Raw genomic sequence first — 16,043 nt, forward strand, 5'->3', positions numbered from 1 at the left:
CATTTCCATTCAGCCTTCAGGTTTGCTGGCAAATATTCTCTTCAGCACTTGAAGTATTATGAATACTTCTAGGACATTTTTTCCTTTAACAGATTGTTACATCCAGGGTCCAGCCCTCCCTCACCACGATACATGGGGAATGATAATGAACAGTGTGGTCATGGATGGAACAGGTTGACCAGGAAGAGTTTATGAAACTGGATTTATGAACTAGCCATTCCTGTCTGAGATTCTTATGTCTACATACATATCCAAGTCTAAAGAAGATCTTTTCAACTTTAATAGCTTTCCTACATGTTATTTTAGGTGTGTATCTTGTATGCTAACAGACATCAGACCATGCACTAATAAGTCCTTAGGCATCTAATACGCTTAACACTCAAATCAGCTTGAAAATTGTAAACAGTTCTTCTCTTTGCTTTGAGCTCTCCTTGAAGAATTAGACTGCAATAAATTCCAGATGCTTGGACAGAACTCATAATAGCCAGTGTAGCAGTCATGAGCTAGATTTTCTCTTTTCTTTACTAAGTTCCTCCTACATAGACTTGAAAAATGAAAACCTGTTGACACACATATTATTTTGAATCCAACACTTTAGTTATCTGGAAGGTGAACATACTATATGTTTAGTGAATGTGCAACTGAAAAACACAGAAATAGAGTTCTGTACTATAGCACTAGGAGCTACATAAATTTTAATCTAATTTATGCAATGACTCCGTACCTTACAAAAATCTACTTGCTACATTTTCGTCTCACATGGGTAACTTGCCATAGTAGAAACACATAATGCATACCACTGGTAGCCTAACTGGGAGAGGGGGGAATTTGGGCATCTGAGCTAGACAGAAGCTAGAAAGCAATAGAAAATGGGCAAAGTTCAAGTAATATACAGATGCTCCACAAACTTTGCAGTGAACATGACAGCAGATGAACATACTATTTTCAACAGCTGTAGTACATAGTGAGCAAAGCCTTGCATGTCTTCACCTCTCTGCTGTCTGACTCAAGCAGCTGCTGAACACTTTGTGGTTGAGTGGTAGTTGTGATGATGGAATTTCATTTACCTTTGCTTAGTGGCCACTTTGGTATCTGTATGGAAGGCTGAACTGATTATCTTCCAAGGCAATTGAGGCTTTTGTCATGTAATTAAATGACACATGGGAGAAGGACTGCAGCCCCTCTAAAGCCGTGCTAAAACACACATCCCAAAAACATGTCAATAACATGGCTTAGAAGAACACCAAATGGTATGATTTTTAAGTCTTTATAAATCACTGGTTGACCAGTTGATGTTTTATTTAAATAATTCAATGTGGAGTGATGTGCAACACCAAAAGATGGGGGGAAAACAAGGACTGCCATTAGGCTATATGAGAATTCACATCTATTAAATGCTGCCTATTGCATTGTATTGTACAGTTTGAATATGTGGAAAGCAACCCACTGAACAGGCTCCAGCTGCTCACAAACAATGGAAGTGCTTTATGAAAACTGGCTCCCTGCTCATGATTGGCAAACATAACAAGAGCTGAATCAGCATCCCTAGAAATTCACACAGCAACTAAAATACTACATTTTCCTTTTAAGTTTTAAATAAAACAGACATTTTCAAAGAGGTACATGACAGCATGTTCAGGAACTCAGCATAGCACCATCCCAACAGCTTCTTACTGGCGGTCGTGCCTGCAATCTAACCTAGTCAAATTCATATAGCTTTTGTACCCTGCTACTTGAAAATCAGAGATGTGCAACTCTTGCTAGATTTTACTAAACAGTCTTTTCTGAAACTCCCAACAATTTCATTGTGCGCCTCCCAAGTTATAGTATTATGGAAGGTGGAAAAAAGCTCCACTTTCTCTACCCCATGTGTAACTTTAAAACCTCGATCATGTTTCTCCATAAGTTATCTTTTTTCTAGACTGAGAAGTTCCTCACTCTCCAGTCTTTCCTCATAGGAAAAGTGCTCCAACCTTGTAATCCCAATTTAGAGAGAACCCTGCAGCTCTTCACAAGCCACTTTGGTTCTTAACATCCTGAATACTGTGGTAATCATATGCAAACTTGGCTACTACACTGCTCAGCCCCAATTTCAAATCATGTATGAACAAATTAAATAGCTCCAGTCCCAATACCAATCCTTGTGGAACCCCGCTGCTCACATCTCTTCATTGTGATAACTGTCCATTTACTTCTACACTGTGCTTCTCACCACTTAGACAACTTTTAATTCATGAGAGGACCAATTCTTTTATCCATATTACTACGCTTATTCAGGAGCCTTTGGTGAAGTACCTTGTCAAAAGCCTTCTGAAAGTCCTAAGTCTATGTCTACCAGATTGGCCTTATCCACATGCCTGTTAACTTGCTCAAAGAACTCCAAGAGGTTAGTGTGTCAGAACTTCCCTTATCAGAAGGCAGGCTGATTTTCCCTCAACACACTTTGTTCCTGGATGTGCTTAATAATTCTCTTTAATTACAGTTTCTACAGATTCACCTGGAACAGATGACAGGCTAACTAGCCTATAATTTTCTGGATCCCTTCTAGACCCCTTTTAAAAACTGGTGGCATCAGGCACAGAGGCTAATTTTAGCAACAAGTTACATATTAGTTTGCAACGTTAGAAGTTATTAGTGCTCTTTTCTGTTTACCTTTGTGGCAGAATGGGCGCTGGCTCTCAGTCCGGGCAACTGAGTCGCCGTCAATGGCCTGCCTGCCCCGCTATCCGCCTCCCACCGTCCCTGGTGGGCGTGGTTCACACTCTTCGTCGCTGCCACCACTCACTGATTTGTACACCTCCTCACTGAGGGGCAGTGAGACCCCTCTGGCTGAATGTCCTTACTGGGAAATGAATTACCCAATCTTTGCTTGGGCCCTAGAGAATTGGCAACCCACCAAGGTCTGGCCTGATCAGTTTCTCCCAGGCTCCCTCCCTTCCTGTAGCGTGCCAAGTGGGGGAGGTTACATAGTCAGAGCACCACAAAGTTCTTTATATTCAAAAAAGTATAATTTAACTATATACAGAGCACTATGTACAAAGCAGGTAAAGGCACAACACATAGGGGTAGACCCCCCTGTTCAGAACTCATAGGGCAGAAAATCAAACTGAAGAGAACCGCTGTCTGTCTTCCCTACCACACTGTTCCCTACTCTACCTTAAGGGGCTGGTGGTCTCAGGGAAGGTTCACCCTTTATTTCCTTTCTGCTGCCTCCCAGGCCCTCCACATTTAGGGCCTAGGCAACCTGGTTTCACCCAGCAGCGGGAGCCTCTCCTTCAACCAAGGTGACTCCCTTTTTGTTTCCTTTCTGCTGCCTCCCAGGCCCTCCACATTTAGGGCCTAGGCAACCGGGTTTCACCCAGCAGCGGGAGCCTCTCCTTCAACCAAGGTGACTCCCTTTTTGTTTCCTTTCTGCTGCCTCCCAGGCCCTCCACATTTAGGGCCTAGGCAACCGGGTTTCACCCAGCAGCAGGAGCCTCTCCTTCAAGATGGCAACTCCTTTATAGGAGCCTCTCCTACTTCAACCAAGGTGACTCCATTTTTCTCCTCAGGATCGGCTGAGTCTCTCTATTCAGGCCCCACCCTATTTTTTCCTGCACTTTCTTGGCCCCGGGGCAGCTGGGAGATGTAGTCCAGGAAGAAGGGCATCCCACACTCCTGCAGGCCCCTCCCTACCCCCAAAGCCCATCAAACCTCACGGGGAACATTCCCCTTTTCTTAAGACAGATCAACTGCAACCAGCACTCATCTCATCCTTGGTAACAATTTCGTTACAACCTTGATTAAAGAAATCTTCCAGTTTTTAAAAGAAGTCTTCCCTTTTATGGTTTCTTTTACTTGAGTTGCTAACCATACTGGCATCTTTTTAGATTCGTTGGCAATTGTCCTGATTTTGAGGTATGTACTCTATCTGGGCCTCAATCAGCATACTTTTAAATAGTTTCCAGGCATCCTGGAAGGATTTACTCTCTTAATTCCCCATATTAACTTTCTTTTGACTTGTCACCTCATTTTAGCAGTGTTCCTGCTTTTGAAATCAAAGGTGATTGTTTTAGCCTTTGGGGACAAAGTGCTGTTGATATGAACGCTGGACTTAACAGCATTGTGGTCAGTGTTCCCAAATGGGAAAAAAAACCATTTACATCTCACACCAGATGTCAAGTCCCACTTGAACCAAATCCAGCATTGCTAGTTGGCTCTATGACCAATTGCTCCAAGTGACAGTCATCTAGAAAACTTTACTCATGCACGTATTATCTAGTCAATGTGAGGATAGTTGAAGTCACCCAAGTATTACAGCATTGTATTGTCGAAGGCTTTCACAGCCGGAGAACGATGGTTGTTGTGGGTTTTCCGGGCTGTATTGCCGTAGTTGTAGTTCCTGACGTTTCGCCAGCAGCTGTGGCACTGAGAGATCTCTGTCTTTTGGTGCTACACCTCTGAAGATGCCAGCCACAGCTGCTGGCGAAACGTCAGGAACTACAATGCCAAGACCATGGCAATACAGCCTGGAAAACCCACAACAACCATCCTATTACAGCATTCTCCCCTTTAGTCACTACCCTTCTTTCTCCAACTTCAACACTTTTAAGTAACAGGGTCCAGTATCTCCACCTATAGTGATTCTGTGGTGGAGCTTCTTCTGTGGTGGAGCTTCTTCCCCTGATGTTTTCTAGCTTACTTGAGTATGTTGTCTTAGGTAAGACAGAGCAGCATCACCCGCAACATGCCCTTCCCTGCTTTGTCCATGGATAACTGTGTCCCACTGATTTTCCCCATTCCACCAGGTTTCTGAAATACCCATTATATCTAGATAGTCATTTAGCACCAAGCACTCCAGCTGCCCAACCTTGTCTTGAAGACTTTCAGCATTGGCATATAAACACATTTCCCTTTTTAAGGATCTCAATCTCCTTCAACCCTCCAGTTTCCTCACATTGTTCTCCTTTACCGCCCTACTCTCATTCTTAAGTTTATCCCTCTCCCATCAATATTTTCCCAAGAATTTACCACACCATCCCACTTCAGAGGCTCTTCAGTTCTTGTTGGCTTTTCCTCAGAAGTTAGTTTAAAACGGCTCTGTCACCTTTTTTGATACTATAAGTACCAGCAGCTGGATTCTCTTTTGGCTCAAGTGAAGTCCATTTCTTTTGTATATGTTCAGTTTTGCCTCAGAGAGTTCCCCAGGATCTTCCTCTCAGCACTACTTTCACACCCATGCATTGAGAGACTCCTAATCTGTGCCTGTCTTGGGTTAGCTGTTTTATTTTCATGGGGTCTTTGGCTGAGGACAGGAAAATATTTGCTGGTTGATGGCTGCTTTTTTCTGGCAGAGTTTGTTAACATATTTGTGTTCCGAAAAGCTTTGTTTTTCTGCAAGCTAGTTTCATCTTTGCAAGCCATTCAGAACTGTATAAAGGTTCTCAGTAAAGTATCTGACACAATATATTGAGGGAGGGGTGAATAGTTCCTTGTTTGATGCTTCCTGAAAGTCTACTGAAGCATAGCTTGAGTGTACAACATAATCTTAATATTTAGGCAAGTGCTTAAACGACGTATTTTTGAAAAAAAAATTACCCACAGACAGCCACGTTACTGGGAGATCCCTGCTTTGTCTTCCTGATCTCCAAAACTCGTGTGTCCCTTTTAACCATCTTATCCATTTAAATCCACGGGGCAAGAATGCAACAAGCACTCCATCCTCCCCAGCTTTAGTTTAATGACACAAGAGTTACAATGCAATCCTCAGCACAGTCACACCCTTCTCAGCACACTGATTTTTACTTTGCCTAGTTAATTTGGGCTGCCTTAGGGTGGTCAGGCAAGGGTGGTATTTTTCTGGTATTGACATTGTGTGGGTTTTTACTCTGATGTTTTATATTTCAGCTGTTTCTGTTTAATCTTTTGGTTATAAGAACTGTTGCAACCTGCCCTAAGCCTTAGTTGAAAGTGTAAATCAAAAATAATAAAAAAAGAGTTTGCATCTGGCATAAGACAAGTACTCTGCAATAGCTGGAAATTTACCATGCCATCCAGATGCTCAATATAATTTTCCCTGTATCCCCTGGGAAAGAAGAAGATTAACCCACCTTTAACATGCATTAGGCACATCAAACAACATCTCCTTAAAATGTAATTGGTCTCTCTTGCACTCAAAGTTGGCTTGTTTATGAGTAAATTTCTTAAGCAGCTCAAAACAGATGGAAGAGACTTTTTCAAACAGATATAAAGAACACCTGGGCAGTAACTTACTGAACAGCCCATCTAAAGCTTCCAGCTATTCATCCTGGCATACTGAGCATGTAGTGCTAGTACAATGTGGCAATCCAATTTACTTAAATATATGATGATTGCCAGCAACTAATTTTAAAACCTTAATTTGAATAGAGCAAATAGTTAAGCATGAACAAAATTGGTGATACTACACTACATGCCAAGGCCAGGACTGGCTCTTTAATTTGGGGTACAAACAAATGGGCACCCAGAAATCCATTGGTGGGTGCCATGCTGGGGATCACTGCAATACTGTATCTGTTGCTACTTAAAAGAATTAAAAAGCCATTTGTCTACGTGCCTTGTTGACCTAGACAAAGCAGCCAAGGTGCATAGGAAGACCCCTGGCATAGGACCTGGCATCTGTGAGCAGCATGCAACATGCAGGCACAAGATCTTAGGCTAGTTTGGCTAGGGATCCTGGAGGTGTTTTGCCATCTTCTGGACATGGAGCACGGGACACTGGGGCAGTCGGAGGGGTGTGTGTGTAAATTTCCTGCATTGTGCAGAGGGTTGGACTAGATGACCCTAGAGGTCCCTTCCAACCCTACGATTCTATTCAGATGGAAGTGCAGATTTGCCATTGACAGGCTGAAAAAAATCAAGGAGCACTTCTTCAGCCACAGCAAACCCCCAAAATCCTGCCCTTCAATCCCAAACCCATCCCAGGTCTTTGACAAGGATCCCAACTGAACATGGCTAAACCAATGTGCCCAAGCAAGTTCCTGTAAAAGCTCTGGAGTGGCAAAAAAGAAGCAAGTGCTGAATCCTCTGCAGGGGCTGGGTACCAAAAACACCGTTCTGAAACCAATCTGCCTCATATTCCTCACAGGCCTCCAACTATTACTTGTTTCCTAAAGCTGATTCCACAAATCAGTTGTTCTCCATTTCTCCTCTGAATATAAAATATTTAATACCTTCAACTTCAATGTGAAAGTTTTTCGACTGGGATTTTAAAAATTTCCCAGTCCCATGTCGTCATCCCCCATATACAAAAATGACACGGAATGGTTCAATTTCCTGGCTTTTCTGCGCTCTTTTAAAATCAAGTTTCCAACCCTATCATCACTCAGAGACCAAAATTATCACATTAATGGTTACTTTAGTACAAGCCAAAAAAGGTCAAATGCTGATATCGACAATTTCATATATGGTTCTGTTATTTCAGTATTTATTGTATGGACTGATCAACACCTAGCCAAGTTGCAAAAATCAGGGTGGAAAGGTGAGAACAATGTTAACCAGTATTTAAACTTACAATGACCTTTGCAAAACCTTCCCCTTGCAGGTTGAGAAGTTGTAAGTGTTTTGACTGTACAAATGTTTCTAAAATCTGTCAAAAATTAGGCATAATTAGTAAGGAAATACCACATGATTTCAGGATAGTTAGACAATACTTTTTTAAAACAGATTTTCTTCAACCTTTCACAAGTCTTTGTTTTTGGAGAATAAGGCTGCCTGGATGAACAAAAACTAACTAAAATGCACTTGTTTGCAATTTCACCGGTCCGAGTCATTTGGGCTCTCCTGTTTGATTTCCTCATCTTGTGCAGCAGGGTCTTCCTCATCGCTCTTCTTGTCCCAGTCTTTCATTGAGGCTCCCATCATGAAGTCGTCTTGCAATATACGCCATGCTGGCCCTTCTTCTGATTTAGAGTCACCCTGACAGTTGAGGGAAAGAGTGTCAGAAAAAAGATAAATAAGGATAGCAAGCAATTCCCCTTCCCCCCACATTGCTTAAATAATCCAAACTTGATTGTATTAGAACTGGATTTATTAATTTGTTCACATATAATTTGGAATGGGGGGAGCAGCCAATTGGCCTAGTTTGCTGACAACGCCAAGTTATTCAGGATGATGTAAAGCAAAGAGGACTGCAATCAGCTACAAGAAGATATCTCTAAATAAGGCGAGTAGACAATATATGTGGAAATTAAGTGAAAAGCAAAGTTCATTGGGGTAAAACGTACTAACTTTCCATATGCACTGAGGGGGCTTAGCTGGCAATGACCAATTAGGAAATAAACTTGGGATTGTGGTGGCTAGCTCAATGAAAATGTTGACACAATTGCTAGAAAGACAAATTCTATGCTGAGGAAAGGGATTAAAACAAAACGGCCAATAATATAATGCCCTTGTATTATTTCTGTGAAATATTCTGTGGAATATCATTTACAGTACAGCTCATGTTACCACGTTTCAAAATGGATATTATAAAGCTGAAAAAGGTCAGACAAGGACAACCAAACAAACATGTGGTTAGAACAGTTTGGAAGTAGTGGATAGAGAGAATTTTTCCCCCTTTCCCAAAATACCAGAACCTGGAGCCAACCTGGATGGGATGGAAGATCAACAATTTAAGGACAAATGAAGTATTTCAGACAATGGAATTGCTACACAGAGTGGTGATCACCTGGAGAGACATATATGTAGACAGCCACAGAAACATCTATTAGCCAGGATGGATACAACAGAACTCCTAGGGAAAAATAACTGATGTAAGTTTTGAACTTTGTACCCCTCTAGAGGTGGAAGACTTCTCAGGTTTAGCAGCTGTGGGAAAGAGGCTGCCGGAATATACAGATCACTGGTTTGATCCAGCAAATCTGTTCTTAGAGAGATGTTCCCCAAAGGGATCTTAATCTAAAAATAAATAAAAATAAAATGCTACAATATATATTTTTCTAACAGTTGATATTTGTCCCAAAAGAAAACTCCTATAGTGCCCATGGAAAAAACTAGTGCTAGAAATTCTTAAGTATGGTCTAATATAGCTCCTATTCTACATTTTCTCTGGCCATCATGGTGCTCTCTCTGAGAATGGTTAGCAGCAGCTGTTGCCTTCCTTTAAAAGGAAGCCAAGAATTCCATAGTGGGGGAGAGGTAAAGATTTGGAATGCTGATAGAAGACAACTGACAGGGGAAAGAGGAAAAAGAGCTATCAAAGGTGTTAGCTATATGCAGAAAGATCAAGAAACCCTAACAGAAGGAAACCAGAAAGGTGGACTAGTAATGAAGCAAACATATAAATAAATAAAATGTTTAAGAGCCTAAGCATAAATTCTAAATAAAATTCTCCCACTAATTAACACGGTGCACAATCTACCAGGAGCAGAGGCAGCAATACCATGAAGGGTGATAGAGTTGGAGCAGCAGGCATAAAGTTCTGCTGCCACGGCTTTTGTGCACCTTCAGTTTATTTCACAGGTTAAGATCTATCCGTCTCTCCTCCTTTGTCATCTGAATGCCATCCAAAACCTATTGCCTGAGGAGGCCACTTGACTTTTACTCATTTTTAGGACTGTTTCTGCTTCTCTTTCTGAAGAAGTGAGTTCTGACTCTCAAAAGCTTATACCCTTAAATCCTGTTGCGCTCTAAGGTGCAACTGAACTCAAATCCTGCTGTTCTGCTTCCACACAAGGCAGAGCATAAGAAAAGGACTGTAGCCTTTAAATCTGCAGGCAGTCAACCTGAAGGGTCAAGACACAGCAAAGCAGGCCATTCAGCTAGGCATCCCTTCATACTTTAACAATTTCCCTTCCTCACTATAATACATTAAGTTTTTACTCTAACTTTCACCAGAATGGTTTGGGTATAGTATTAGATACCTGAAGGACAACAAAACAGCTGGAGTTAGTTGATAATAATAACAAGAACAACATTTGATTTATATGCTGCCCTTCAGGACAACTTAACACCCACTCAGAACAGTTTACAAAGTATGTTATCATTATCCCCACAACAACCACCCTGTGAGGTGGGTAGGGCTGAGAGAGCTCCGAGAAGCTGTGACTGACCCAAGGTCATCCAGCTGGCTTCAAGTGGAGGAGTGGGGAATCAAACCCGGTTCTCCAGATTAGAGTCCCGCTACTCTTAACAACTACACCAAACTGGCTCTCACTAGCCGATAGACTTTGCTGGTGATGCATATACAGACAATTAGCCCATCTATACAAATTCTGCCTATTATGAATGGCAAAGCTTTTCAAGGCCATAAACAAAAGGGATTCCTAACCCTGTTGCCAATAACTTCAAATGGCTAAGCTTAAATTACAGATTGTGATTGTTTGAGATACTATAATTACAAGTAATATTATGTTGGAATTGGACTTTATGGTGGCTAGCAGAAAACAATACTTTGCTCCCAAATCCAGCTGCAATCTGTGGGCCCTTGCATTTGACATTGAATTCACCAAGTGATGAACTGGCCCAGAATCATCATCACTGTGTGCATCTGTCAGGATCCCAGAACCACAAATGGGTTTCAATGATAAAAAGGCATCCCTCTTCTCTGGTCTTCTGATGATGCAAGAGGCCTGCATCTGTAAAAGGCCCCTTGCAGATGAAGAAAGACACACAATCAGAGGAATGTATCTGCAGGACCCAATCCCTTCTTTATCAAAATCTCTTTCTTGAAATCAAGCCTCTGTCATGGTATCTTGTATAATTCTTAAGGTATTGCTTTGTTTAATAGTCAGAGGCAGCATTTAATAGAAAAGTTAGAGAGCAGAGGTAAGGAGCTGGGCTTTAGCTGAGTATGTACAGCTGCCTGCTAGCTGCCAGTTCTTTGACTGAAAAAGGAAACAGACATTTTGTATAGTGCAACAGCACCACTGTGTGGCCATAATTCAAAAACAACAGTGTCTGTCACCGTGGCATTTAGCTGTTTTAGGATTCTGTGAAATTTAAAGAGGAAAAAAACCACAAGCTGAACACCATTAACCATTAAATAAAAACCATTAAATGCAGCTCATCCACAATGTGATTAAGCCAAAAATCCATTTTTACTTTGTAATCACAAAACCTCAGAATAATAACTACAATCTTTTCAGAAAGAAACAGAAGGATGCCAAGGTATATGTAGTTTGCATTCTTCCGTCTCTTATATGAATTACACTTAACCTGCATTACTGAGAAGTTCCATGATTTTTAGTTCAATACAATTAGGGCCCATGAATTTCCTATCACAATCAGCTATGTCTTCAGGGACCATTTTAAAATCCAGGAAATCTATTTATATTTGAATCTCTTAAGTGGCTTGATTTTAAGGCAGTTTATCCACATACGCTAATAATCCCTTTCACTCTACAATTCTTCCCTAACATCCCTGCATGAGCTACCAATTGCTTCCACTTTAAGAGCCTTAATATGTTTAAATGTTTCTACTATTACTTAAAAGGAGGTTTCCTTTCAATTTCCATAAATCTAGACACATTTAGTTCCATTGTCTATGCAAAATGCCCATTTCTTTACGTCACTATTTTTATAAGTGTAAAACAGGAGATATCTAAGTTTCAAGATTTTAATTATCAAATCTTAAACATCTGCTTTTCTATCCTGATGGGTGTTTTTTTAAAAAAAGATTTCAATATGACTAAGCAGGAAAAAAACTAAACATTTGGAATCTGTTCACTGACTTATCCAATGGAAATGTCCTCATATTTACAAAATAATTAGTTCCAAAAGCTTTAAATCTAATCTTGCCCAATCCTTCCCATGTCTGAAGATTCTCCAAAATATTTTCCATCCAAGTTTTTTTATGAACTAGGTCCTGCAAATGGTGATATATAAAAAGTTTAAGCCATCAGATACCTTCCAAACCTTTAATAAGAACTAACACAGCTATTATGCTACTGCTTTCCAGATCCAAAGATTTCATGTGATCTTTACGTATAGGTTATATCCTACCAATCTGCTCAGATAATGATGGCACATTCCTTTGATGCGTGGAGCCTTCCTCTGATGCAAGAGATTATATGTTGCTAGTGAAGGAAGATGCCACCATTAGCTGAGAGGACTAGTAACACCTACTAAATACATATAACACCTACTAAAACATTAATTCCACAAAAATATGTTTCTTTATACAATGAGAACTATGAGACTTCTAAATACAAATTGTACACCAACCAAACTTTTCTATAATCAAATGTAGAAACACCTTTAAAGTTTGCTTTAAAACATCCTTTCAGGTCCTTATCTTTCATATTCTTCAAAAATGCATCTTAATGTTCACCCTCCGTTTTCATTATTTAGGTCCTTCGATTAATTGAAATAACCATTTTTTCCTTGAATATCAACTTCTTTTATGTCCAGCTTTTTCTAAAATAGTTTCCCTCTCTAATTTCTTGTACTTCAAATATGTCCAAGTCAGCTAAGGCACTATTCGTCTTCTAATTCCTCCCAACACCCATAATGCTATTACACTTTCTAAGTTCACTCACATAGAAAGGATTTAAAGCAGTGCTGTTCAACATTTCCAGACCCAGGACCCACTGAACTGGTATGTATGTATGTATGTATGTATGTATGTATGTATGTATGTATGTATGTATGTATGTATGTATGTATGTATGTATACTGCACCTTTCTCACTGAGATCCAAGGTGGATTACACAAAGCAAGTTAATAAGATCAACAGCCAGAACATTCACTGAACAAATAAGGGTTGTAAAAATTTGAAAAACAGTCTAAATCCGAACACAGAGATGAAACACTGCTGAAACAAAGCATAAGTGATTAAACATGTCATCATTAACAATGCAGAAACTACTCAGTAAGAGCATATCTACATCAATAGATGGTACCCAGTAGAACAGTCAACAGTCCCTCTCCCTTTACCAAGTCACTTCTCTGAGTCATTTCTTACAGCACAGCCGTATTAAGAAAAAAGCCCTCCGGAATAATTCAGTTTTGCATAGTTTGTGGGAAACCAGCAGACTGGCAGCTTTCCTGACCTCCTCAGGCAGGCCATTCCATATGGTGGGAACTACCACAGAGAAAGACTGTGTAGAGGCAGCTGTAGATGTTGCCCAACTGCAGTGTGGTATCTGCAGTAGGCCCTGTTCAGATGAGTGAAGCTGCCATGGCAGAACATAGGGAAATATCTGCAGTCCTGCAGATATGAGGGACCAAGACCATGAGGGGCTTTGAATGTGATAGCCAAAACCTTGAAATGAACTCAGTAACCGATGAGTAACCAGTGAAGCGACTACAGAATGGGACTAATATACATGCTGTGCCAAGCTGCTGACAGTTACCAGGCTACAGTGTTCTGTAACAGCTGGAGTCTCTTTGAGAGGAGACCTATGTAGAGTGCATTACATTAGTCTTGATGTTACTGTACCATGAATCCAGGTGGCCACATCAGCTGTGTCAAGGTAGGGAGCCATCTTCCAGACTAGTTTGAGCTGGGAGAAGGTATTTTTTTGTAGCTGCATTTTACTTGTTTATCTAGCATCAGTACTGGATCAAGAATAAGTCAGTCAGCTAGGGTCCACTGAACCTAGTTGAAGGTAGGAAAGGACAGTGTCCTTCAAGATCTCTGCCTTCCCAACCAGCATCACTTCCATCTTGTCAAGGTTCAATTTTAATTGGTTTCTTTTCCATTACATTAGAGTCATATGACAGGAAGAGGGAGAGCCAGGGTTAGGAAGTCCCTGGTGTCAAGGCAGGATCAGGGGCAACTGACCAACAGTGCAACCCTAAGCAGAGTTATACTCTTAGCTTTTAAGAGGTGTGCACAGGTTTAAAGTTGCTTGGGATTACACAGAAAGAGAGGTGAGGCCGAGAAACAAGCAGACCATTTTTTTAAAAATGGACCATAGAAATTTTTAGGCACTGCAAAGCCATTTTATGTTCCAGGGCTTTTATTGGCATATAGACTGCAGTAATTTTTTAAAAGAAAAAACTGTATTTGAATGTGGGCTTCTTAATTTTGGAGCTGGTGCCTAAGGGTTCAAAGGAAATCTGTCAAGGAAGGCCTGGATTATATAAGAAGAAAAAGGCTAAATGTTAAGTAGAACATGGACCCTTCCAGTGTCCCCATTTTTTGCTGCACACCTTGTGCCTCTCTAAAGAGAAGAAACTCTTAGAATGAGGACTACTAAAGTGTCCTACATTTTTCAAGCTTGACTCCTACAGGAACAGCAACTACAAATGATGATCTTTACACTCATTTCACTACTGTGTTGCCTTTTTTATACGGTGGTACTTTCCATGCAACAGAAAAGTGTACGAGTGGCTTAATTCATGTGTAACATCCATCCATAGCCCAACAGTGTAATCCTCCATCATCTTTCCTCCTCGACGTTCTCAGGTTCGCTCCATCATGTCCTCTTTCTCAGTGAAGCATTATTTGCCATGCAAACAATAATGTAAACAAACCACATTTCATATGGAAGGCAGCTTGCAAATCACAATCAAACAATGATTTCAATGATTGGAACTACAATGCCAAGACCACGGCAATACAGCCCGGAAAACCCACAACAACCACCAATGATTTCTAAGTCCAGAGAAACCATGGTTTGTTCAATATGTCTGTAATGGTGAATGACAGACTCTCAGCTCCCCACCCCTCCAAAAAAGAAGACTCTGATTTGGAAGATCAGAACATTACATCTGAAACAACTCAATATGAAATGTACTTTTGACCCATTTTCTCCTGAAATAGTCTGAAAAACATGAGCCCTAAGCAAAAAACAAACAGCAAACTGTTTGCATAATTGGCAATTAGCTCACATTTACTTCTTTCTGGAAGAATCTCATCTAATAACAGAATCCAATTTTCTGTAGATAAAAACACTTACTCCTAGCACCTGCAACATGAGGCAGTCTTAATTCTACCTGATTAAACATTCCATGCCGCTCAATAAAGTACATTCACAGGGAGCCAAAACAATTCAAATATGTGTACTGTAGTACAGGAATGCACACACACATACAATACTTAATAGTAAAGAGTCCAGTAACACCTTTAAGACTAACCAACTTTACTGTAGCATAAGCTTTCGAGAGCTACAGCTCTCTTCATCTGACGAAGAGAGCTGTAGCTCTCAAAAGCTTATGCTACAATAAAGTTGGCTAGTCTTAAAGGTGCTACTGGACTCTTTACTACTTTGCTACTACAGACTAACATGGCTAACTTCTCTGGAAACAATACATAAGTATTGCTCATTCTTACTGAATTGTCATAACGAAGATATCAACAGAACTCATACAGCCAAACTAGAAGTTTTTAAAGTTGTGGACTGGATCCTAAAAAACATGACTGTATGGTTCTTGTAGGTCTTTCTCATCACCTTTCCCCCACAAAGGCTGATACTTAAGAGTCATAAAACCCCATGGATATTATCATCTCTATCACCCCCGTGCACCAACAGAGCTTTTTGCATCAGTAGGAACTCTATCAACAAAGGAGTGAGCAGAGGCAATGTGACCCTTCCTCACTACTGCAGCATCCTGTGCCCCTTCACATTTTGCTTTTAGGGCTCCCATGACTATGATCATTGGCTTTTTAGTGTTCAGGAGGGAACTCTAAAAAGGAAGTGGTAAAGATCTGTATCTGTGAATGCCCTTGCCTTCACAGTTCATAGGATCCAACCTAGTTAAGTTTTCATTTGATTACACATAAAATTCTGAACCCACTAAAAAAACAACAACAGGTGATCAGTTTTCAAATTACTTTGTTCATGCTAAAGTTTAATTAACACAGGAACATGTTCAAGCTATCAAACTGCAGTTTCATCTATGATGTCTTTAATAAGCTAAAAACCCCTGCAGCGGTGCAACATATTTAACATCAAAATGTCAATGGTGTAATGTGGCCCAGCCTCATTTCCTAAGACAGTGGTTTGAATCCCAGGGAAGATGTGTGTGCAACAGTCCTTGCACAAACAGAAGTGCTATAATTACTCCTCACTGTCTACTTGTGCTAAGTGAAAGTGACTGAATCTTCATGTTACTTTTTATGCATGCAAGACAAGTTA

At 40.5% G+C, this 16,043-nt stretch overlaps 1 protein-coding gene across 1 annotated transcript in view; it reads right to left on the minus strand.

Moving 5' to 3' along the window:
• Positions 1-7,427: 7,427 nt before the first annotated feature.
• Positions 7,428-16,043, minus strand: part of RRP15 (ribosomal RNA processing 15 homolog) — a 37,297-nt gene continuing 28,681 nt past the window's right edge. Inside the window, exon 5 of the mRNA XM_054983280.1 lies at positions 7,428-7,935. Within this exon, the coding sequence (XP_054839255.1) occupies positions 7,774-7,935 (162 nt within the window). The 3' untranslated portion in view covers positions 7,428-7,773. The remainder of the gene's footprint in view (positions 7,936-16,043) is intronic.

The sequence above is a fragment of the Eublepharis macularius genome, chromosome 1 (genome assembly GCF_028583425.1).
Source record: "Eublepharis macularius isolate TG4126 chromosome 1, MPM_Emac_v1.0, whole genome shotgun sequence".
NCBI classification, from domain to species: Eukaryota; Metazoa; Chordata; class Lepidosauria; order Squamata; family Eublepharidae; genus Eublepharis; species Eublepharis macularius.